The sequence below is a fragment of the Pongo abelii genome, chromosome 13 (assembly GCF_028885655.2).
Source record: "Pongo abelii isolate AG06213 chromosome 13, NHGRI_mPonAbe1-v2.0_pri, whole genome shotgun sequence".
NCBI lineage: Eukaryota > Metazoa > Chordata > Mammalia > Primates > Hominidae > Pongo > Pongo abelii.
The window spans coordinates 112,180,992-112,207,043 of NC_071998.2; the positions used below are offsets into that span (position 1 = coordinate 112,180,992).

General features: G+C 43.7%; 1 protein-coding gene across 4 annotated transcripts in view; it reads right to left on the minus strand.

Moving 5' to 3' along the window:
- Window positions 1-23,089: 23,089 nt before the first annotated feature.
- Window positions 23,090-26,052, minus strand: part of C5 (complement C5) — a 127,316-nt gene continuing 124,353 nt past the window's right edge. For all 4 annotated transcript variants that reach the window (XM_054520565.2, XM_024252854.3, XM_054520564.2 and 1 more), the window contains 2 exons: window positions 24,504-24,642; window positions 23,090-23,630 (listed from right to left, as the gene is read on the minus strand). In XM_054520565.2, the coding sequence (XP_054376540.2) occupies window positions 23,501-23,630; window positions 24,504-24,642 (269 nt within the window). In that variant the 3' untranslated portion in view covers window positions 23,090-23,500. The remainder of the gene's footprint in view (window positions 23,631-24,503; window positions 24,643-26,052) is intronic.

Below are 26,052 nucleotides of genomic sequence, written 5' to 3' on the forward strand. Positions count from 1 at the left end.
TCAGAGGGCCGGGTCTGCGGCGCCACGGGCACTGTGCGCCCAGTTAACTGACACGCGTGCACGCCGCTCCTCCGCGTGCGGGGCTCCTGGCACCTGGTGCAGCACCTGCGCGTATTTAGTGCTCAGTAAAATGCCCCCTGAAAAAACAAACACAAACCGGGAATTGGAGCCCCCACCCTGGTCCCCTGCCTGCCCGAAATCCGAGTAGTGAGAAGGCGAAGAGGAGTAAAACCGCAGTCTTACCGTTCTTGGATTTCTCCAGAAGATCCTAGCACAGTGCCGGGCTCGCCCAAGCTTATTGGGCTGGAGCAATCAAGTGATAGTACTTGATAGTACTTGATGAAAATGATAGTACTAAGTGGTTCAAGGCACTGTGCTTTTACTGGGTATTTTAAGGAACCGTTTCTGTTTTCGTCTAAACACACACACACACAGTCGCTAAATCCTTAAGAATATATTAATCAAAATAGTTATGGAACTTCGTGTTGAGGTAGAATTTTAGATTAAAAGCTACACAACCTTTATGTTTGCGAACTACCAATTTGACAAGGGCTCCTTCTCTGTCAGATGTCTTAACCTTGTAGGACTGATGGTGGAGGGAGGGATGAGGCTGCCCACCTTGTTGGTTTGTTTTAACACCTCAAAATCTCTTTATGTGTTAGGGTCCTTTTTTTTTTTTTTTTTTTTTTTTGAGATGGAGTTTGGCTCTTGTCACCCAGGCTGGAGTGCAATGGCCCAATCTCGGCTCCCTGCAACTTCTGCCTCCTGGGTTCAAGTGATTCTCCTGTTTCAGCCTCCTGAGTAGCTGGGATTACAGGCGCCCACCACCACGCCCGGCTAATTTTTGTATTTTTAGTAGAGACGGGGGTCTCACCACGTTGGCTAGGCTTGTCTCGAACTCCTGACTTCAGGTGATCCTCCCACCTTGGCCTCCCAAAGTGCTGGGATTACAGGCATAAGCCACCGCGCCCGGCCTAGGGTCCCTTTTTATGTCCTGACTCTCAACTGGATTGTAAGAGCAGGGAACGATCTTTTACTTGTTTTTTAACCTGGCATGCGTGTAAGTCTCTCACTTATTGGAGGCAGAGCTGCTGTCCTCCAACTTCTGCTAGACAGGCGGAAGCTGCAGAACACAGGGTACTCTAGTGACAGGGGGACCTCAGAGGCCCACCTGGGAGGGAGATGCTGCTTGTGGACAAGCAGGGGATCTCAGGGGCCTCTAAGAGAGAATTTCTGCAATCTATGGGAGGTTATCCAGATGTGGCCTCTGTGGGGCCTTTCAATTATAGGGGAAAAGGATTCAAAGAGTTAAGTGTCTATTAAACATTGATGGACTCGGCCGGGCGCGGTGGCTCACACCTGTAATCCCAGCACTTTGGGAGGCTGAGGTGGGCGGATCACAAGGTCAGAAGATCGAGACCATCCTGGCTAACACGGTGAAACCCCATCTCTACCAAAAACACAAAAAATTAGCTGGGTGTGGTGGCAGGCACCTGTAGTTCCAGCTACTCGGGAGGCTGAGGCAGGAGAAGAGTGTGAACCCAGGAGGCGGAGCTTGCAGTGAGCTGAGATGGCGCCACTGCACTCCAGCCTGGGCGAGAGTGTGAGACTCCATCTTGAAAAATAATAATAATAATAAAATAATAAATAAATAAATAAAAATTGATGGACTCTGAGTCAATTAGTCTGATAGTTTTCGCATCATCAGAAAACATGTATTTATCTTTGACCTTGCCTTTTCCTGGGTGTTGTGAAGTTAGAAATAACATTCCAGCAAAAATTTGGGAAGAAATCTGGGGTTATTTGTTGAAGGGAGTTTCTAAGTCTAGTGATTCTCCCTAACTCAATAGGTTTCCGGATTTTAAGAAAAGAAACAAAGCACCTCTGAAGTTATTTGAATTCTAGGCACCAAGCAATCCCTGGGGTTTTTCTAGTTGTTTATGGGACTAGCCACTTTGAAGGCGCAATGGGGATTTCAATTTCTGATGGAAGTGCCAGTGACACTCATGGTCAGGTGATGTGGTTCAGGGGAAGAGCTTGGCAGATGGATCAGGGACATGCTCTAAGATGCTAATGATGAGGAAGACATTGATACTAGCCAGCTCACTGCCTCTCTTTGTCATCTGTAGCTACCCATGTGTCCTGTTCTAAGAGACTGGTTTTTCTGTGTGGCAATTCTTTCTTTCATGGACTCTGGAAACAACGACTCTTCCAAAGGTGGGCACACTGCACAAGGGCCTTTTGAAGAAAAGTTTCTCAAGGATTTGGGGCCTATAAAAGCCATTCTCCTCTGTCCCACCCACCCCTTCCTCTCTGCCCTAAGCCAGTGTAAGTGAAAAGAGCAGGCAGTCTGACCTCACTCTCTTCATGTGCCACATCCTGTTTTCAGATTAATGAGCTCATTTGCTGGAAATTTACCAAGGGAAATAGTTTAATTTTGGAAAGTACCAAAAACTTATCTGTAGTCATTCAGCTTCATTTGGGGGGCTCTTGAAATGGAGGGGCATCACCAGAGGACCTCTGAATGCCCAGGGAGCAGCAAGGCAACAGAAATTGAAAGCCGAGCCCAGTGAGGCTGAACCTGACTCAGAAAGGAAACAAAATCTTTTGGAGGCCACTCATGTCTACCCAGTTGAATTTTTTTTTTTTCTAAAAATAACTTTAAAAAGAGAAATAGTTCATCTGGCCAAAGCCTCATATCTGGTGGTCTGACCATGGAGCCATGACTGAGGAACAAGAAAGTGAACACAGGGAAGTGGGCAGTGTTTGAGCCTCCGCCCTCTACCTTCTTGTCCATGTATTAATATGTTTGGTTTGTTCTAAGAGGCATGGGGAGGCTTTCAGTCTCCAGTTTTGCCCCAATCCCTTAGCAATCCGACCCTTGACATTGAAGTTGTCTGCCTAACCTAGTAGCCTTTGTGGCTCCTGCAGCCAGGGGGATTCTAGATAATTACAGATTTGCAAGCCATTCTGCATTGGAGATGATGAGATGATGGAGCACAAGTGATGTGCACCCTAGACTTTGCCTCTAAGCATCCAATCACCTCCTGGCCTGCACTGTTTCCCAGAGCAGAGATTTATAATCCATTCTAAGCAGAATGAATGGAACACGTAAGTGAATCCAGCTGGTTAAACACAGCCATTTGGGCAGGCTCCTATTTGTCAACAGCCCTTAAAATGTGGAGCCCAGAATGGTTATCACTCCCTCAACCCCAGTCAGCCCTTCAGTGCCTTCTTCTCATTACCAGCAGCACGCCTTGTCTCTGTCATACGGCTTGTGTTCAGTAAAAACAATTAGTGAACAGCTTTTCTGTTAGCATCATTTTAATCTGCTCTGATAACTTCTGATTCCTGAACCAGGAAATTTAATTAAACAGATGATTACAAGCTGTCAGCAACCTATCAGATTAGAAGACCAAATGGTACTGGGTTCTTCAATCCAAATTCAGTATCTCCCTTTGGTACATTACACAGAACTGGTATCAACAACAAAACAAAGAAATAAAACATGATCTTATAAAAATGATAGCATAACACGTGTACTTTTTGCTATGGTCTGATGATTAAAAATGTCCCAAATTTCCTTCTGTTAATCTCCATCTTGGTTCTTATTACACTTATAATAACTAGCGTTTTTTAAAACGTGCCTGTTTACAGGTTTTTTTTCTTTCTACCACAGAATTATGAATACATGAAATTGTAGGAATATATGAAAATCTGTATAGGAATATATGAAATTAGATGAATTAAAACCATGAAAGTAAAGCTGTATCTGATTTCATTGTTGTTTTCCCTGGCTTAGCATGATGCTAGGTACATAGGAGACATCACTAAATATTTATTCAATAAATGACTAATATGCAAGATGCTATTAATACAAATTTTTACTTATGGTAACAATAGTTAATGATAATTTCCCCACCACCAGAAAACATTTATTAAGTATCTTCAACCTGGCCTTTTCCTGCGTGTTGTGAAGTCAGAAATATCATTCCAGCAAAAATTTGGAAAGAAATCTGGGGTTGTTTGTTGAAGGGAGTTTCTATGTCCAGTGATTTTCTCTATCCCAAGAGATTTCCAGATTTTAAGAAAAGAAACAAAGAACCTCTGAAGTTATTTGAATTGTAGGCACCAAGCAGTCCCTGGGGTTTTACAATTGGTTATGCACTTTGAAGGCGCAATGGGGATTTCAATTTCTGATGGAAGTGCCAGTGACACTCATGGTCAGGTGATGTGGTTCAGGGGAAGAACTTGGCAGACGGACCCTTTGATAGGGACATGATCTAAGATGCCAATGTTGAGGAAGACATTGATACTAGCCGGCCTACTGCCTTTCTTTGCCATCTCTGGCTACCTATGTGTCCTGTTCTAAGAGACTGGTTTTGCTGTGTGACAATTCCTTCTTTCATGGACTCTGGAAACAAAGACACTCCCAAAGGTGGACATGCTCCCCCAGGGCCTTTTTGTGGGCTACGGAATTATTGCTCTTTCTTCACACTCACCTTTGGGAGGCTTGGGTTCCCTGGCCACTGGCTAGTATAGCACAAGAATAACGTGGTGCTCGAACTCAACAGCTGTTAACATCCGGCTGAGGAAGGGTACAGTGTGGAGGTTCCCATCTCACTCTATCTTGAGGACTCAGCCTAAGAGAGAAAAATCAAGGAGTGGGGAAACGTGTTACTCAGAAATCAGAAGATTTGCTCTGATGTTGGAGGACTGCGGGGGAAAGTTCCTCCCATCCTTGAACCTTATTTTTCTTACCTGCAAAGTGGGAGAATGACTTCAGGAGAATCCTTCAGCATGAACCATTTAATTCTTTAAACTTTAATCATTCAAGCCCTGGTCCTGGGGAAGGGGCACATTTTCCCACCTGTCGAGGGGCTGTTCTCCCCACCTGTACTTGGGGTGGTACCAGGAACCCCTATAACGGATGCTGGAAGCTTCCACTAGAGGCACAGTCTTTTTGGACTCCAAACATTTTGTGCGTGTTTTTTTTTAAGGGAAGCTATGTGAAAAACCTCCTCTGATGGATTTCTTTCAGAGCTCAGGCCAGGCGAATTCCCAGCACAAGCCAAGGCTTGGGAGTAAGAATATGTCGCAGAAGCAAGAGGCTAAGAACCAGGGTGCAGCCCTCACTCTCTCAAAGAATGCACAAGCTGGGGGTCGGGAGGGTTGTGAAAGTGGGGTTGATGTTTGCTCATCTCTTCTGACCTCCTTTTCTTACAAAAGGGGAAATGGGGGCCCAGAGAGAGAAATGAACTTGCACAGTCAGTCCAAGGTCCAGAAGCCTCTTCCTCTGTGTTCTGGTGCCCTGTTGTCTTAAGAAATCTTAGTAATAACTCTGTCCTTTTATTCCTGCATTCGTTTCTCCTTGGATATGTCTCCACAAGACTGAGTTTCCTGAGGGCCAAGAAGCAGGGCACAGACATCTCTGTAGGCTCCTTTGTGCCTAGCCTGCATCTTATACACAGAGGGGGCCCAGTAATTATATATTAAGAGGGACTTCTTTGCCGTCATAAGAGGATTCAGGGATGCCAGGAAATATTAACCCTACCTTTCACACCTGTGGGTTACCCAGATGTATTTAACAAATATGTGTTTAGCTTCTACCATTAGCCTTTTTGCAATTTTTTTTTTTTTTTTTTTTTTTTTTTTTTTTTTGAGATAGTCTCACTCCGTTGTCCAGGCTGGAGTGCAGTGTTGTGATCATGGCTCACTGTAGCCTCCACCTCCTGGGCTCAAGTGATCCTCCCACCACACCCTCCCAAGCAACTGGGACTACAGGCATGCACCACCACGCCTGGCTAATTAAAAAAAAAATTTTTTTTTTTTTTTTTTAAAGAAACAGGGTCTCACTATGTTACCCAGGCTGGTCTCAAACTCCTGGGCTTTAGCAATCCTCCTGCTTCGGCCTCCCAAAGTGCTGGGATTATAGGCATGAGCCTATAATCTTTTTGTAAATTTTAAAAAGAATTCTAGCATATATATCTAGCAACACTTTCTGGAGATCATTGTCTTAATCATTTCAGATCTGTACTTGTAACATTTTAAAATGCAAGATCAAATAGATAAGAAAAGCCATTCTGTCTGACTGCCATCCTTGGTTATTATCTTCTGTAATCAGTGCCCAGCTGCACAGCCAGAGAGCTGTGGGTAGGGCCCATGGCTCTCTCTGGCCCCTGTGATTGCTGAAACTGGAACTGCTTGGGGAGCCCTGGGGCCCTGGCTCCAGCTCCTGCTCAGTCCTGCTTCTCCTTTCACAAGGAACATGTCTACACACCAGCTCTCCTGAGCAGCCTTGGAACCCCTCCAAGGACAGCCCTGGACACTGGCCAAGGGGGAGGGTGCCCCTGGGAAGGACATATCTATCAGGAAGCAGAGACTGTGGCAGGCAGGCACACACATGCACATGCTCGCAGGATGGCTGGCTTATCCAAGATTTCAAAAGAAGTCGGAAATCTGGATTTTTATGTGAAACGACTTGATTTTTAGAACACCCTATAAGCCAAAAAATAAACCCAAACCAAATGAGCATCCCTATGAACTGTGTCTGTGGGCCACTATTTGTGACCTCTGGTAGAGCCTGGCACTCCATAAACACAACAAAAGCAGATGTGTGAACATGCCCACATGTAACTCACCCGGGCTGTTCACATTGTTCATCCAGATGTGGACCCTGCACACACATAATAGAGACCTTCATTGGACATTGACACACACATAGTATCTCCTGGGATGTGGTTTTAATATTTGCACTTTCCAGCTAAGGAGACTGAATGTCAGAAAGATCTCTAAGATCATGTCAAAATCTAGGCTGCCTGACCACAAAGCCAGTGTTCTGAACCGCTGCACAAACCAACACCCAGATGCCTGCACTCTGAAATAAAATTGCCTGTTACTTTGCATCCTTCTCTAAACTAAGCTTTATGAATTTAGAGACTGTGTTTCATTTGCTGGTGCATCCCATCACCTGGCACTATGCCCAGCGGAGCACAGAAGGCGCTCAATACGTACTGGTGGGATTGTACCCACAGGCTCATTACAAACGTGTACAGACAGGGCACATGTAAACCCACATAGCCCCACCATGCTGAAGAACACGTGCACACCGACGTTCCCACATGCACACCGCCCACCTCCATCTCCTACCCGCCACAGCATTGGACCCTAAGCTGGGGCAGCCCAAGTTTCCCCTGCCAGCCCCCTGCCAGCCTTGCCCAAAGCCTTCAGAAATAGTTTCCTGGAAATCTCAAGGCGGCTGTGGTGTTCTTTTTCCTAACTCAGGAGACAACTCAGCAGTTTTGTTTTTCAAAGTCTGGGACTCATAAACCTGGAATCCTTTCTTCATTTTTTCCACTAGAATTTTCCTTGGCCTGTTGCCTTCCCCCAGGGCCTTGGCTAGGAGGTTACACTCGGAGCGCCCTCTGCCGGGCACTGTCCTCCCAACCTTGTGGGCAGTTGCAGATGGGACCTGCCCCAGGCTGCTTTACAGATGGGAACCTAAGTCAGATGGTGGTAGTGGGGAGAGGTTAGAGGATACTGGCCCATTGCAAGTGTGTGTCAGTGTTGTTACTAGCAAGGGGTCTTTTGTGTTTTTTTTTAATGTTTTTGAAAATAAAAGAATAAATAGCTTCGAGAGCTCAGATGAAGGCCCTCTGCTCTCCCAAGGGCCTCTGTGTGGGGCAGATGACAGAGGTTTAGGAAAATCACCTCATTCAACTTTATTCTTGGGTCTCCATCACATTTAATAAGTGAGGGAATGGAGACACAGAGAGATTTTGGGGGAAGAGGTGCGAGGAATATTTATTGAATGGCTGCTATGTGCAAGGTATACTTACAAATCTCTGTCATTTCATCTTGGCAAGTAAACCTGTAGGGTAGTTGATTTTGTTTCCATTTTACAAATTAAGACATAGAGGCTCAGTGAGGTCTCTCAAGGTCAGAAAGGGAAGAGGAAGAGCTAGGATTTGAATCCAAATCTTCTTTTTCTTGGCTTCATAGCCTCCTGGATTTTTTCCATTTGGCTGCAGGTCTGAGTTCAGTGGGGCCCAGGGTGGAGCCTTTATGGCTGGACTCATCAGAGGCCAGGGTTCCTTGGCCCTGCTGCCCAGAAAGGCAAGTCTTTCTCCTTGTACGCTACCAGAGAGCAATCTTCGGGGGACACAGTCTTTGGGGGACACAGGGGAATGGGTCAAGCAGCCCCACCAGGACTCAGAGCTGGGAATAGGCTCCTGGGACTGGCAGCTGTGCTGAGGCCCCTTAACTAACAGTAAAAAACAGGATCAAATGCCTTTATCAACCAAACACATGAGAGGCTCCAAAGGGCAGGGTTTTTTCTGGGAAAGAAAGCAGGTCCTGAAAGGTTTTTGTTTTGTTTTTCTTCCTAATGGGACCCTACATTTTACCAAGAGTTAGTCACTACCCTCCCTAATCCATCCTCCATCCTGCAGCGCTGTCCAGAAACTTTCAAAATGTCTCAGTTCCTTCAGGAAAAAATCCAAACCCTTTATCTTGTTCGTTTTCGGTCTGGCTTGGCCTTATCTTCCACTTGTCTCATATAAGCAAACTGCTTAAAGGTCTCTGTCTGCGCCTCCCTTGAGTCCCACTGCTGGGTATTTGCTCACGTTACTTCTCCTCTCAGAAATAACTTCATTTCAGTGTATCCAAACCTTAGTCATTCTTCCAGACCTAGCTCAGAGGCCATCTTCTCCATGGAGCCTTCTCCACTGCATGCAGCAGAAATGATCCTGCCTTGTACTTGTCTTATAGGCACATGTTGTAGTTCCCCTAATAGACTGAATCCCTTAAGAAACAGTGTTGGATTCATCTTTGATTCTCCTATATGGGTATGAATGTGTGTGTGTGTGTGTGTGTGTGTGTGTGTGTGTGTGTGTGTGTGTATGCATGCACACGTCAACGGTAGTTTGAGAAGGGGAAACATGGTGAGCTTTGTCTCATGATAGCATATACCAGCCACCCAAGAAAACTTAACAATGATATGGGCACCATTTTAGACAAATAAGACAAAGGAGAGGTGGCTCTGCTCAGATCAGCCTCAATTCCTAAAGTTGGTGTGGGCAAAGAACGCTGTTCCCATGGACTAGAAGCAGGCCATGCACAAGAAAGCTGACGTGAAAGGCCTCTTAGTTTTGTCCAGAGGGGAAGGGTGACAAATTGAACGCATTGCTGGATTCCTAGGGCGGCAGAAGGAGTGAACGATGGGATACAGTGCGGTGCAATGAACGTGGAATGGTGAAAGGTCTTTAGAGACTGGGGGAGTGGCCAAGCACAGTGGCTCACGCCTGTAATCCCAGCACTTTGGGAGGCCAAGATGGGTGGATCACCTGAGGTCAGGAGTTCAAGACCAGCCTGGCCAACATGGTGAAACCCCATCTCTACTAAAAATACAAAAATTATCCTGGCATGGTGGCGCACGCCTGTAATCCCAGCTACTCAGGAGGCTGAGGCATAAGAATCGCTTGAACCCGGGAGGTGAAGGTTGCAGTGCGCCGAGATTGCGCCATTGCACTCTAGCCTGGGTGACAGAGCAAGACTTCATCTCAAAAAAAAGAAGAGAGAGAGAGAGTTTGGGGGAGTGTCTAAAAAGCCCATGGACATGCCCATGAAAGAGTCCGAGTCTGCTTTAAAGCCCTTGAAAGCCATCTTATGGTAGTACTGGTCAAGTAAGCTCTTCTGCTCCCCTTTCTTCTACCTTTCCTCCGTACCAATCCCTCTAGCACTGGAGAGGTCAGAAGTCACAGCTTGCACAGCAATGTGAATATACTCAACACTACTGAACTGTACACTTGGGAGTAGTTAAGATGGTAAATTTTATGTTATGCATTTTTAATTTATTACAATCTTAAAGAAAGAAACAGCCACACTAAGCAGCCTTAGTAAGCTGAGAAGGAAAGTCCAGGGAAAGAAGCAGCTGCCCGTGACACTATTCCCAGCTATAGGGGTCCCACCTGCAGCAAGCCCTGGTTGGGAGAGAAGATTGTATTTTAAATCAAGTTGGGAATTTTGCTTTTGTATGGGACTGAACATCTAATTTATGAATAGAGTTGTTTGGTGACTGAAGTGATCATAGGACTTTTTAGTTCCTAAGAGTGATCACAACAGTCATAAGATGCTTGAGTTTTCCTTAAAGGACAGAGAAAGGACATCTCTCCCTTCCCTTTGAATAAATCTTTATAGGGAGCTGGAAGGCAAAATAAAGTTGACTTATGAGTATGCACAGTGAGTCTTATTTACTTAATTTAGCAATTATATTTGCTTTTGTAAAATGGGATCTCTTCTTCCATTATATTTTTCTAATTGGTGTTGTTTGTTTCTATCACATCTTCCAAAGCAACTAAAATCCTGGGCTCACCTCAGATAAAGGCACTTAACCATTACCTGAAAGATCAGCTGTGCTTCAGTCTTTAAATCCTTAACTGCTCGGTATTCTCATGTTCACAGGTTGAAGGACTCAGTATCAATGTGCCTTTGTTGCAAGTTCTTGTATGACAGTAAAATTATGGTTCTGATGTTCTATTAATTGTCATAGACTTTAATTTATAGCTACCAAGTGTCAGGTCTTGTGCTTAGGATACAGAGAGGAAAAAGATACAGCCCCTGTCTGCCAGGAGCTCACAGTGGGATAGAATGCCATGATAAGAAATCAGTGAGAAGGCTGTGGGTGGCAGGAGCTCCAGCACAGGTGTGTTTCCAGAGAAGGACTTACAGGAGCTTGTCCTGAGAGTACCCTTGATGCTGACACTGTGTCTGGCCCATGATAAGCTTCCTGCCCCAGGCCATGTGCTTCCAGGAAGTTATCCTTGCTTAATTCTATGTCTACTCCGATTGCTTCTTTACTCTATCATCTTGGCACTTTGCAATTCAGCCTTGTGTTCATTTACCCTGGTGCTGCAAATATAGGGAACACAAATAATGTGCAGGATACTGACATGCTGTGTATCTCAGGGCACTCAGAAGAGCTGAAGCTATGATTTGAACCCATAAAGTTTGACATCTGCTTCCCATTCATAGGCAGTTATTACAAAGTGGCAATCACTGCCTTTGTGATGATCATAAGCATTTTTCAGGTTCCTACCTAGTCTTTAAAATGATTCTTTTTACAGGCTGCATAATATTTCATGGAATATGCATTCTGTCATTTACATGTAATTATGAGTAATAATTACAATTTCCCGCTTTTGAACTATTAGTTTATGTCAGGTTTTTTATATCACACAAAGTACTTCAATAAATTACAGTGCATTGCTTTATATACCATAATTCTAGATTCATAGTAATTCTAGGCTAATTCCTACTTGATATCTCCACAAGGATGTCTAAAAGGCTTCTTAAACATAACAAAGCCCTGACAGAAATCCTTCTTCTCTTCTGTATTAGCTTGTGAGCGCTGGGTAACAAAGTGCCACAAACTGGGTGGCTTGAAACAACAGAGATGTATTCTCACACGGGGCTGGAGGTTAGAAGTCTGAAAGCAAAGTTTCGGCAGGGTTGGTTCCTTCTGGCCAGCTCTGAGGGCGGACCCGTCCTGTGCCTCTCTCCTGGCTTCAGGTGACAGCAGTGGTTCTTTGCCTTCCTTGGTTTGTACATGCATCACTCCAATTTCTACCTCTGTCTGCATGCGACCGTCCTCTCCCAGTGTCTGCATCTTCACATGAGGTTTTCTCTGCGTATCTCTGTGTCTACATTTCCCTCTTCTCATAAGCACACCTGTCATTTTAGATTAAGAGCCACCCTATTCCAGTGTGACTTCATCTTACCTTAGCTAATTACACATGCAACAAACTTATTTCCAAATCAGGTCCTACTCTGAGGTACTGTAGATTTGAATTTCAACATATCTTTTTAAGTGACATAGTGTTCAACCCATAACATCTTCTTTCCTTGTTTTCCTAAATGTGTACCTTCTCCTGTCTTCCCCAGCTGTGTAAATGGCATCTGCAGCAGTGCAAGCCAGGAATCCATGAGTAATCCTTGACTCCTCTGCATTCATTACCCCACCCTGATTCCTTCAGCAAATCCTCTCAGCACCACTTCCAAAACTATCCTGAATTCATTCCTGTTTCTTCATCTCCATTTCTTCCTTTCTAGTTGAAGCTACTGTTACCTGTCACATGACAATGGCACCAGCTCCTCACTGGTCTCCCCTGACTCTGTTCTCATCTACAACCTGGTCTCACACCCTTTTGCTTAATACTCTCAACTGCATAGAATCCAAACATCTCACCAGTTCTTACAAAATCCCAGTGATCTGGCCCCTCTCACTTCTCTGACCTCATTGTCCATCACTTGCTTTCTTCGATCCAGCCACGTCAGCCTTCTCGGTGTTCCCTGGACCCCTGGGTCTTTACATGCACCAGCCTGGACCTTCATGTGGTTGTTCCTTCTTGTCAAGAAAATCTCAGCTTAAATGTCACCTTATTTAGTGATATTTGATAAACCTTCCCTAACCATCCAATCTAGAGCAGCCACTGAGTCATTCTATATCATAGAACTTTTAAAAAATTCTCTGCAGAGGCCAGGTGCGATGGCTCACACCTGTAATCCCATCACTTTGGGAAGCCTAGGCGGGCAGATCACTTGAGGTTGAGAGTTTGAGACCAGCCTGGGCAACATGGTGAAACCCCGTCTCTACTAAAAGAAGAAAAATTAGCTGGGCATGGTGGTGCGCACCTGTAGTCCCAGCTACTCAGGTGGCCGAGGCAGGAGAATTACTTGAACCTGGGAGGTGGAGATTGCAGTAAGCCAAGATCACACCACTGCACTCCAGCCTGGGCAACACAGTGAGACTCTACCTCAAAAAAAAAAAAAGAAAATTCCTCTGCAGAGAATTTAGTAAATATATTATTTTCCCTCTTTCGGTGGGTATTTATTGTCTTTTTCCTCAATTATAACATAACCTCCAGGAGAGCAGGGACTTTGTTTATCTTGATTACACCATCTAGAACTGTGCCTGGCATGCAGGAGGCACTCAATAAATATTTATTAAATGAATAATTAATCTTCCACAGAAGATCTTTGTGTACCAACTATTTTTTTTTTCCTTTTGGGAATTTATATAAATCATTCAACAGGAGAAGGATTACTGGATCAAGAAATATAAACATATTTTGGCTCCTGAAATGCACTGTCAAATTGCTTGGCAGACAGGTAAGATCAGTTTTCATTTGTTGGGCAACCTTTCAAATCCCAAGTGCCAAGACAGTGATTTCTGGTATGTGGGAGAGGGGGGAAGGGAAGGGAGAAAGGAAGGAGGGAGGTAGGGGAGGGCAGGCATAGGCCGAATCAGAGCTGCTGTCCCTGGTGGGTCAATGGAACTAGAAGCAGCAGCAGCAGTAATCAACCGAGCAGGCCCACCCTCCACGGCGCCTCAAAGGCCCACGCAGGGCAGGAAAGATCTGTTGTATGAACTTGGGTCTGGCCACAGAAGCCAGAGTGAGCAGAAAAGCTGACAGGTGCACCTGCTCTTCGGCTTGCTGTTTAAATCCTTAAGGCTGGGTCAGGGGCCAATGAGCAAGTGGGAGTGAGGACACAAAGTGAGGCTTGGATCTGGTACTGAAGGCTCCTTTGCAGAGGCTGTTTCTGGGTTGCAGCTACTCTGCTTAGGACACAGGATCTGGAACATTAAGTTACACAAGGACCTCTGTCCATAAACCTCCAGGAACACAGAGGCCTCTTCACGTAGTTCTGCTGCTGCCAGGCCCATTCAGCAGCACGCTGGCCCTGTATTCCTTTGCTTCCTGCTCGGCCACTAGAGCAATGGCATAATTTTTAAAAAGTGAAATAACATGAATAACATTTGCTAGGAACATTACAAAAAAGGTGAAGTTAAAAAAAAGAATCCCTAAGAACAAATACATAGAAGCTGAGAATAAATTAATCACACTAAGGTACCAGTTGAGTAACCCTTATCCAAAATGCTTGGAACCAGAAGTGTTTCAGATTTCAGATTTTTTTCAGATTTTGGAATATTTGCATATACATATAATAAGATATCTTGGGGATGGGAGCCATGTCTAAATACAAAATTCATTTATGTTTCATATATACCTTATACACATCCCCTAAAGGTAATTTTATACAACGTTTTAAACAATGTTTTACATGAAACAAAGTTTGTGTTAAGTACTTATGTGTGGAATTTTTCATTTGTGGTGTCATGTTGGTACTCAAAAAGTTTCAAATTTTGAAGCATTTCAGATTTTGGATTTTCAGATTTGGGATGCTCAACCTGTAATTATAAAATGATGGTAATTAGAAGAAAAAAAAGAAAAATTATTAAAACTGTTCAAAAGTTAACAGGATGACCCATCCCAGACCTATAGAATAAGAACCTGAACTTTCACAAGCTCTTAAACAACACTTCTGAAACTTTAACATGCCTATAATTTTCCTGGATATCTTTTTTTTTTTTTTTTTTTTTTTTTTTGAGATGGAGTCTCACTCTGTCACCCAGGCTGGAGTGCAGAGGCGCAATCTCGGCTCACTGCAAGCTTCACCTCCCGGGTTCACGCCATTCTCCTGCCTCAGCCTCCCGAGTAGCTGGGACTATAGGCGCCCGCCACCACGCCCGGCTATTTTTTTTTTGTATTTTTAGTAGAGACGGGGTTTCACCGAGTTAGCAAGAATGGACTCGATCTCCTGACCTCGTGATCCACCTGCCTTGGCCTCCCAAAGTGCTGGGATTACAGGCGTAAGCCACCGTGCCGGGCCTGGATATCTTATTAAAATATAGATCTCTGAGCTCTGCTCCCAAGATTTTCTGTTTCAGTAGGTCTGGGGTGGGGTCTGGGAATTTGCATTTCTAACAAACTCCCAGGAGGCCAGGGACCACACTTTGCATACCATTGTTCTAAGGCTGACAGTCCTGAGGACCAAAAGAGGAAGGCAAATGGGAAAATTTGAGGCACTGGAGGAGGTTGTTTTTTAAGATAGTGGCCTTTTTCCAATTTTTAAAAAAGCACACCAGGCAGTCTCTGTCTATGGTATCTTAGCACAAAGATGCTTTTGGTTTTTAATGCTATGTTTATATTTGTGCAAGATTCTACATTTTAAAATTTCTCTCACTTGTTTGATCTTATTTCATCATCCTTGCAACAAATCTGTAAATTGGGTTGGGGGAAATTCTTTCATTATTTTTAAAAGATAGAACTGAGGCCTAGAGAGTTAAGACAGCTGGAAATCACACACCAGCTGACTGCCACAGATTGTGGGCTCCTGAGTTGGCACTAAGGTGTTTTTCCTAATCATTATAACCCGTTAGGGCTGATAATGTTACTTCCGCTTTCTAGATGGGCAAATTGAGACTTGATGAGGTTCAGGAACTCTCCCAAGGCCACAAGTCAGAGCAGCTCCTCTGTTTCATGGTTCATTGTCTTACTTCTTCACTGTATCACTTCCCCATAGTAACTCCTCCTTTCTCTCTCTGTCAGTCACACACACACAACATAGCCAAACCAATGAGCCATTTTAATTTCGACACCCGGCATTTATTTAATGAACAGACCACAGTTTGGCCTTTTGCTTTTAGAGGTGAAAGGAGCAGGCAAGAAGAGGATGAATGACGACCAGCCTTGCCCCAAGGCCCCAACAGACTCAGGAAACCTTTCTGCCTTCTCCTCCAACTCTAAGCATATCTCCTTTCCCTTCCTCTTCCTCTGCTCTCAGAGAATTACAGTCTAGTCCTGGCTCTAATTTCCTAAAGGTTCTTTATTTGGAAAATATATTATTAAGCCAAACAATCCTTTCCTTAACTCCAATTTCTCTTGTCTCATTCAGTTTCAACCCCCTCCCACCGACCACCCTCCCAACACCAACACACACACACACACACACACACACACACACACACCCTTCCAGCCTAACAACAACGACAACAAAACCCTCTGATTGCTCCCAACTCATCTGTTAGACATGTTAGCCCTGGGCCTTACCGCCAGGCTTGGGTCTCTGCTTGCCCTGCAGGCAATGTTTCTATTAGGCCCTGAGGAGACACCAGGCTGCATATAGGAAGGCAGAGGAGCCTGGTGCTGCGGGTTCTAGCCCCAGCTCTGTTGTGGAACCCTCTTGGTGAGTCCTGGCTCCTCCCTGGGCCTGCTTCCTGGTCTGTGAAATGGGGAGGCATTGATGAGATGATCTCTAGAGGATCTTTAAACGTCAATATTTTATGAATCTAAGTAGGATGTTCACAGGTAAAAAATTATTGAATTTACCACCTCTAGTGTGCCAGAGAGGTATTATTACCCAGCCACAAGTTACTTTTATTGTGCCAGGCACTGTGCTAATCATTTTATGTGCATTATCTGTATTATCTCATTTGAGCCTTGCAGAAATCCTCTGACTTGGGTATTATTAGTATTTCTGTTTTTCAGATGTGAAAACTTCACCTTTTTATTAAAGTAGTCAAGTAGATGTTTTCTTGACTATTAAAAGTCTCTCAGCGCTGAAGGGACATTGAGCCCCCTACCTTGAATTGCCCAGAAACATCCCTGGAAGGTGGCAGCTAGACTCTGCTCAGAGGGCCCCAGCAATAAGGAACTTGGACCTGACTCTATTTTTGAATGGCTATGGCTATAAGAAAATGCTTCTTCACAGGGAGCCAAAACTGGTGTCTCTGTAACTCCTGCTCATCTCGGTGGTGGGAAGAATGCAGTGTTCAGAGGCCTCACTTGGGCTTCTGTCCTGGCCCTTCCATTTATCAGCACCATAATCCTAGACCAGCTGCTCCTCTGGACCTCCATGTTCACAGGCAAAAATGAAGGAATTGGATGAGATGAGCTCTAGGTCCTTTCTGGTGTGGGCATTTTAGATTTGTATAATTCATGACTGTGCATGTAACATACACGTATCTGACTATAATGATGGAAACAGAGGAGGAGTGGACTTTTGGTGGCGGGGGGCCTCTGTCAGGTATGCAGCTGTAAGCATGGTGTCTGTATGTGCATGTTTCTGGGACAGGGGTCTGTGAAAGAGAAGAGTGGCCCTGGACAACTGGCGTGAGGCCTTGGTGTCCCTGGGAGCCATTCTGGTGCTCAGAGCCAGGCTGGGGTGTTCTCTGTGTCTGATGTCATAGAACATCAACAACAGACAAAATGGATCAATACTAAAAACGACTACTCTATAATCATGTTTGAGCAGGATATAAAAACAAGAACATTGTCCAAACCACAAAAATGACCACACACACCCTTTTCCTGGCTAAAGTGAGTAAGTGCTGCTACTTTTCCTCCCAGCTAGAAAAGAAATAAGATACTGGGTCATAGGATTGCCCCTGCTTCCTGAACGCATCCAATCCAGAGTAAAGTTCCACTTCTTTGAGGCTTCTCCCAAATACTCTATCACAAGTACAAATCCTATAATAAGGCTTTTCTAATGCACTCTCACCGAGAAGCCTTATGGTCCCCATGGTGTGTGTTCTCCCTTGTTGCAAAGACTCAATAAACTGAACCTTGTTCAGTTGCAGGTATTCCTGGTTGTCTTGATTGGAGGGAACTGATAAGTCTATAGCTTTCATTAGATTCTGAAAAGGATGTGAATGTGGCTGGAGAAAATCCCACAACCCATGCTGATCAGTCCCACTTTAAATTCATGACTAGAAACTTCAAGTGGACCCTTAATATGAAGAAGCAAATATATTACAAGTCCTTAGTTGATTCAGCCTCCCTCTCTTTTAGATAACTGTCTCACCCTTCTTTCCTCCTGTCACACCTCCAATTGCTCCTCCCTATCTTCCATCTCAGGTGATGATCTTGCATCCTACTTCTCTGAGAAAGGGACTTCCACAGACTCTCACCACATCTACCCCTTGCCAGCGTCTGCTGCATGTGTTCAGCTTCTCTGCCTACAACCATGGGTCATGGATCAGGGATCGGTATGCTGCTGCCCAAGGGCTAAATCCAGCCTGCCTAGTCCATGCCCATTCTTTTCTGCATTATCTATGGCTGCATTTGTGCTACAATGAGAGAGTTGAGCAGTTGCAATAGAGACTTATGAGAATTATGGCCCACAAAGCCTAAAATATTTACAGATATTTTAATGCATGGCTCTTCACAGAAGTTTGCTGACCCCTGGCATAGGTGAGCTAGTCATGTTCTTATTTAAAGCCAAGTCCTCCACTTGTGCTCCAGATCCCATCCACTCTTACCTCTTCAAGGACATTACTCTAGTAATTCTCCTTTCTCTCTCCTGCATCGTCAATTATTTACTCTTTACTGAGTCATTCCCTTTAGAACACAATGTGTTATTTCTTCCATCTTAAACTTTCCTTCACTCTACTCCCCTCAATCCATTTCTTTGCTCCTTGAATGAGTTGTCCATACTCCCTGTCTCCAAATCCTCTTCTCCTATCTACTCTTAAACTCACGCTATTCAGGCTATTCTTCCCACTACTCCACCCAATCTGCCCTGTCAAAGTCACCAATGCTAAACCCAATAGCCAAGTCTTTATCTTACTTCTCTCTGAAGCATTTGATACAGTTCAACACTCTTCCTCCCAGAACCTCTTTCTTTTGTTTGGCTTGAGGGGACCTCATCTCTTGTTTTTTCTCCTAATTCAATGGATCCACTATCTCTTTTCTCTAATAACTTCATCTTGGAATGCTCAAAATGTCTATCCTTGGTCTTCTTTTTTTCCCCTCCTCTGTCTGTATTCACATCCTTAGTGATCTTAACTAGTCTAATGGTTTTAGTATGCTGATGATTCTCAGATTTATATTTTTCAGCCCAGAGCTCTCTCCTGAACTCCAGAACTATATGACCAATTGCCTTCCAGACTCCTTTACTTGGATGTTTAAGATTTCTTCTAAAACTCAACACATCCCAAACTGAACAGATTCCTAACTCCCCACAACCTGCTCCATCTGCAGCCTTCTTAATCTTAGGCAACTCCATATTTCCAGTTGTTCAGGCCAAAAATCTTGGCATCATCCTTGACTCCTCTCTTTCTCTCACACTTATTTCTACTCTATCAGGGAATTCAGTTAAACCTACAATATTAGTCCCTTCAATTAAGCCTACTGTATTAGTCCCTTTTGTATTGCTATAAAGGAATACCTGCGGCTGCAAAATTTATAAAGAAAAGAGATTTATTTGGCGCACGGTTCTGCAGGCTGTACGAGAAGCATGGTGCCAGCATCTGCTTATGGTGAGGCCTCAGGAAGCTTACAATCATGGTGGAAGGGAAAAAAGAGCCTAAGTGGCACATGGTGAGAGAGGAAGCAACCAGCTAGAAGGAGGTGCCAGGCTCTTTATAACAATCAGATCTCATGGTAACTAACAGAGTAAGAACTCTCATTACCATGGGGAGGGCACCAAGGCATTCACGAGGGATCCACTCCCATGGCCCAAACATCTTCCACCCAGCCTCACTTCCAACACTGGGGATCACATTTCAACAAGAGATTTCGGGGGACAAATATCCAAACTGTATCATTTACTTTTAAAGTATATCCAGAATTCAACCACTTTTCAATACCTCCACTACTACCACTCTGGTGTGAGGCACCGTCATCCCTCACCTAGTTTATTACAGTAGCCTCCTAGCCGTTCTCTTTACCCTTGCCTTATTTTCAACACAGCAGTTACAGTAGTCCTTTAAAAAGGCAAGACAGACCATGTCACTCTTCTTTTCAAAGCCTTGCAATGGCTCCTTTTTCCTTCCAAGTAAAGCCAAAGCCTCTTCCATTGGCTTCATAATCTGCACCTGCCACCCCTGCTTCCTTGCTTTTCCTGTGACACACCAGCATGCTCCTGCCTTAGGCCGGACACCATGTACCAAGAGTGCCAGGAACACTCTCCCCTTGGCTAGCTATGTGGCTCAATCTTTCACATCCTTCAAGTCTTTGCTCAAATTTCACCTTCTCATTGAAGCCCACCCTGACCTGGCCACCCTATTTAGAACTGCAACCCCTCCCCCGACCATTACCAGTCTCCTTTAGGCTGCTTTTTCTTTTTCCCATTGCTCTTATCACTTTCTGAGATCCAAGACTAATTGCTTAATTATTCTCTTTATTTTTTATTACATATGTCTCCCAGTTGGAATCTATGTTCCATAACAGCAGGGATCTTGGTACCAAGCACCTAGAATTGGGCCTAGCCTACAGTTACCAATCAATACATGTTTGTTGGATGTTGCTGAATACATTAGCATCATAGGGTCTGGAAAGAAAGACTGAATACGACTTTGGTCCAGAATTTCTCACTGAGAAATACGGAGCGAGGCTGCTTGCCTCAACCTTGGCTCACAGACCTCCACATATTTTCTTAAGACAGAGTATCTTAAACGTCAATCACTTGCATGCCAACTGCATGATTTTTGCCCTAAGAATAATCTTACTTTTATTTACTCAATACTTTTTCTTAAATAGACTTACTTCTTGGGAAATAAATTTATTTTGGAAGAAAATGTTATATCATGGCTTTGATGTGCTACTTTTTAAAAATACATGTTAAAATAAACATATGGCCACTAAAGTGAACAATGTGCATCATATCACCTAAGAACATCTTGCTTACCCCTGGGGAAACCTGCCTTAAGCATTCCCCCTTAACCAGAAAGGTCCTCCTGCACCTCCCACCTACCCAAATCCCACTGTCCTTCTCCAGGAAGCCTTGGCAGCTCTTCCAGCTTACTTCTCTGTGCTCTCTCCATACTTACAGACAAAATATGTAAGCCCAGGCCGGGCATAGTGGCTCACGCCTGTAATCCCAGCACTTTGGGAGGCCAAGGGAGGTAGATCACCTGAGGTCAGGCGTTTGAGACCAGCCTGACCAACACGGCGAAAACCCATCTGTACTAAATACAAAAAATTAGCTGGGTTCGGTGGCACATGTCTGTAATCCCAGCTACTTGGAAGGCTGAGGCAGGAGAATTGCTTGAACCTGGGAGGCGGAGGTTGCAGTGAGCTGAGATTGCGCCATTGCACTCCAGCCTGGGCAACAAGAGCAAAACTCACTCTCAAAAAAAAAAAAAAAAAAAAGAGAGAAAGAAAGAATGAAATACATAAGCCCAATATTTGGATGCTTATATGCCATTTGGCTTTTTCTGTTTCACATCATAAGATTATAGAACATCTTCTTAGCTACAGATAAAAGAGACATTAGAGTGTCCAATTCCCTTATTTTATAGGCTATCAAAGAGATTAAGAGGCTTGTCCCAAATCACTGCCAATTAGGGCCAAAGCCAAGACTAGAACTTGGGTCTTCTGATTCTCTATACTGTAGGGGAATCCACAAACACTTATTGAGTCCCTATGATGTGCCCAACATTATGCCAACTACAGGAGATACTGGTGAATAGAACAGACTCAGACCTTACCTATGTGGAGCTTTCAGTGTGGTCATGCTAAACTAATAATTCAATCTGATTAAGTAAATCATTGCAAGAGCACAAGTGCCTTGGAGGAGAAGTGCAGGGTTGGGTAATGGGCCCAGCCTGGTTTGGAGGGTCACAAAAGCCTCACTGAGAAAGTATGTTCAAATGCATAGGAGTTAGCTGAAGAGGAGCTGGCAGATATTTTAAATGGTGCCAGGCTAATTCACAAAAGCTTCTTTGATATTTGACAGCTGCATTGTGGGTTAATTAGGCCACTGTGGCCTGCCCTATTTGCCAAAGTGCTCAGGGAAAAGGCAGTCAGACTCCTGTGCCTTCGAAGCAGCACCAGTGGTTCCCTCCTCCCAGCAAGGGAAGTGACAGGAGACACCGAGAGGCCTGCTCTGGAGGAGGTTTCCTCACCCCTCGCTGACAGGGAGTGTGGGCATCTTGAACATGACACATTGGTTGTTTTTGCCAAGGGAGTGCCTACAATGTGAGCTTTGACATTAGAGAAAAATAAGTCCTTAGTCCCTGGAAGTGGAAAATCTTAGTGTTATTTACAAAGGCACACTAAAAGGCCTTGTGTAGCTTTACTTAACTAGTAAAAAGCAGACTCTTCAAAAGGAGATGCATTCCATTCTCTGTTAATTACCGTTATATCCGGAGGTCATCTTCATGTTTCCTGTGATAGTTCAGTGGGGCTGGTTAACCTGTGTCTAAGAAACTTCTACTATATCCTGCCTTACTGTTAGAAAATTCAACCCAACAAGCAATATGTAGTGATGTGGAACAGAGATGTATTTAGACTGAGATAGAGTCTTGGGTTTGATTTCCAATTCTTTTCCTTACTAGGATGGGAAAACTGCTTTACTTTTCTGAACCTCAATTTTCTTTTATTTTTTTCTTTTTTATTTTTTGAGATGGAGTCTCACTCTGTCACCCAGGCTGGAATGCAGTGGCATGATCTCGGCTCACTGCAACGTCCACCTCCTGGGTTCAAGTGATCCTCCTGTCTCAGCCTACTGAGTACCTGGGATTACAGGCTTGCTAAATTAGCCTGGCTAATTTTTATATTTTTAGTAGAGATGGGGTTTCACTATGTTGGCCAGGCTGGTCTCGAACTCCTGACCTCAAGTGATCTGCCTGTCTTGGCCTCCCAAAGTGCTGGGATTACAGGCTTGAGCCACCACGCCAGGCCTAAATCTCAATTTTCTTATCTGTAAGATGGGGATGATAATGATAATAATTTCTGAATCTTGTGAGAGTCTTGAGACATTAAATGAGAATATATGCGAGAGCTTTTTAATATGATCTGAAGTGCTGCAAAATGTCACTTAAAAATTAACTTCTGTTATGAATCCTCTTTTATAAAGCTCAAACTGAGGCTCAGAGAGAGACCTGGTTAGGGCTGGAGAAAGGTCTCCTGATCCACCACTCAGTTTCTTTTCACCAGGTTGCTGCACTGGGGCCTGTCTTTTAGTAAAGCAATTGTTGGTGAGAGCAAGTTCCTGGGGGAAATGAATATGTGCCGGGAGGGAGGGAAAGAGAGTAGAGGGTCTCCCTTCAGGGGTATGGAGAGGGCAATGGACGGGGAGAGGGCAGAGACAAACCCACCTACCTTCTCAGTGTGCTGAGGGCTCTGAGGCTAAGCCTGCTCAAGGTTAAGGTTCTCTACTGCTGACTTTCTCCATCTCTCTCAATTTGCCTGTCTTTGTGTGGTTGAAGCTGATCTAGCATAAAATAACAGGCTTTTTAGCACAGTTTGAAAGCAAACTCAGCCTTTAATGATCAGTTTCCTGTTCCTTGGTATTTTCTTTCAAGCAAAGGCCATGTTTTTGTAATACTCCCTTTCAATGGACAGTTCTTTCGGCCCCAGCAAACATTCCTGAGTGGTAGGTTTGAGGAGGTGTTCCAATTTATTGTTTCCGGTGTCCAATAGCCTTGGAGGAGTATCTGTCTTCATGCCCTCCAAGGCCATGTTATTTCAGAAAGTTACAGTGTTTAAAATCATTCTCTAATAAAAGCGAGTGCCACTAATTCTAAGTAAAGTGAGCTTTACAAATGAGACCAGCTGTGAATGTTTAAAAAAAGAAGAAGAAGAAGAAAAAAAAAACGAACTTCAACAACAGGAGTCCATAAGTGCAAACTGTATGCAGTCGAACTTCAGGAATTTTAGCATCCATTTAAAAAGATATCTTCGGCAAATTCATCTAAATTAGCTAAAAATGCTTGACACGATGAACATGTTGTGTCTCTAGGCCAGTATTCAATCCAGGTCAAGGAATCTAAAGGGTAGATGTACCTACCAAGAAACAAAGTGTTTGTGAGGTGGCCACAATACAGAAAAGCTGAATTTGATTTCTTTTTTTTTTTTTTGAGACGGAGTCTCGCTCAGTCGCCCATGCTGGAGTGCAGTGGCGTGATCTCGGCTCACTGCAAGCTCCGCCTCTTGGGTTCACGCCATTCTCCTGCCTCAGCCTCCGGAGTAGCTGGGACTACAGGCGCCCGCCACCATGCCTGGCTATTTTTTTTTTGTATTTTTAGTAGAGACGGGGTTTCACTGTGTTAGCCAGGATGGTCTCGATCTCCTGACCTTGTGATCCGCCCGTCCTGGCCTCCCATAGTGCTGGGATTACAGGTGTGAGCCACCGCGCCCAGCCTGATTTATTTTATAAGAGCCCAGCTGTGGTCAGGTCCCCAGGGGTCAGGCTGTCTGCCAAATTCTTCTGTACCGGCCTCTCCTGGGGAGGGTTCACAAACCCTTAAGGAATTGTGAAGCTGCCTGGGGCTCCCATATTAAAGGCAGAAATGACATCTATTTCAATGACTAGTTTCTAAAAGCAGATAATACAATGCATATTTATACATTTTCCTCTTTACAAACAACAGTCTGAGAACTATCAAGGGAGCTGGTGTGGTGGTTAGGGGAGGTCCGGTGAGTACTTTCAGATTCATCATCAGGTCCAGACACTCAGATGGTTAATCAGGCAGCTAAGTCCTCAGCTGCCACGATGGTTTTAAATCATTCTTTGTTTGACACTCATATTATTTCATTTATGTTCAAAATGGCTTGTTGGTTAAGAGCAGGGCCATAAGAAACACGTAGTGTATTTAAGAATAAATTATACACAGTTTTGGAGGGAAGATCAGCGACTGAGAAACATTGGTGACTTACCTGAAACTGAAATTGTATTTTATCTGGAGGGCTTCTTTACCCATAATTAAGTACTGTCTTCCTTTTACCAGCTCAGCGTTAGTACAGGTTACCTTCTTAATGAAGGTAATCTCAGAGTCTTTCTCAGCAACAGCTTCCCCTAAGAGACACGCAAGTCAAGTAAGGTTATAACATTCATGTTTTAATGTCACAATGATAAATTCTCAAGTTTTCTGTTTCCTCATGGCTATCGAGAAGTTCATGGCTAGTGGACAGCAGTGATATCCATGTGGTTAAGGCTTCAGTCTCTGGAGCCAGACTGTCTGGGTTGAACTCTAAGCATGCCGCTTCCTGGCTATGTGACTGGGAAAATGATTTATGTTATCTGTATAAGGCCTTAGACCCTCATCTTAAGACTGGACATGATAATAAAACCTATCTTGTAGAACCATCGTGAGATTAAATGGGTTAATATATAAAAAGTGCCTGGAACATAGTAGGAACTATGTAAGTACTTATTATTACTCTTATAGAACCAGAATTAAAAGAACCTCTCTATAGTTGAACAATATTCATCTCCATATTACATAGTAAAATATAAAATTATTTGGTAGTTGGCAACTGTCAACTTTGTAGAAAAGTACAAGATGTGAAAGACTTGGAAAATTTCAAAGATAATAATTTTGGGATTCCCAAAGAACTCACAAGTAGCCAGTTCCCCTACCTGGAATGCATTCCTCCCCATGTTGGCCTCTTGAATTTCATTTATCTTAAAAGTCTCCTTCAATTCTCACAATATCCAGTAAAATATTCCTGGATGCTCTTTGTTTTAAATATCTTTTGGTCTCCTCCTTACCTCTTTTACACTTGAATTTCTATCACAATGTTTTGTGCCACATCTGTCCTTCTAGCTAGACTAGAAACTTCTTAAGGCATGGACTGTGTCTGATTTATTGCTAGGACTGATATTTAACTATTAAGCTTTGGCAGAGTCATCTTAATTGTTAAGTCCTGAAAAACTTCTGAACCAACTGGCAAATAGTGTATAATAGAAATTGTGTAAATGGTAAACTTTCATTAGTAATATAAATTTCAGTGTATACTCATTAGTTCAAGCTGATTTCTTAGGCTGCCCTGATGGTGTAGATTCCTATTACGTCAATATCTGAGCAACATTACCAGTACTATCTGCCATGTCAGCCTCTGTCGTAGTAAGCAGTGTGGCTGTGTGGGGCCTTACTATTTTTTAAACTTCTCATCATGGAAAATTTAAAGTATATTCAGAAGAGAGAACAGGCAACTACCCTGGGCTTCAATAATAACTAAACTTTTATTCTTCTGTATCCTCACCTATTCTAAGCACTCTGTGCTTTGGAGAAATACCAATTTATCATTATCCTCAAACTACAGTTTGCCCTTGATTCTAAATGGTTTATGGTCACTGTGCCACAATTCTTCTGTAAGTAGTGTGTGGTATTTTTATATTTATAAAAATTCAAAATTTATGTGTTAAAAATGAGCCCAGAATAAGGAGATGAAGTATGCCAATGTTTCTTAAGATTTCCTTTTA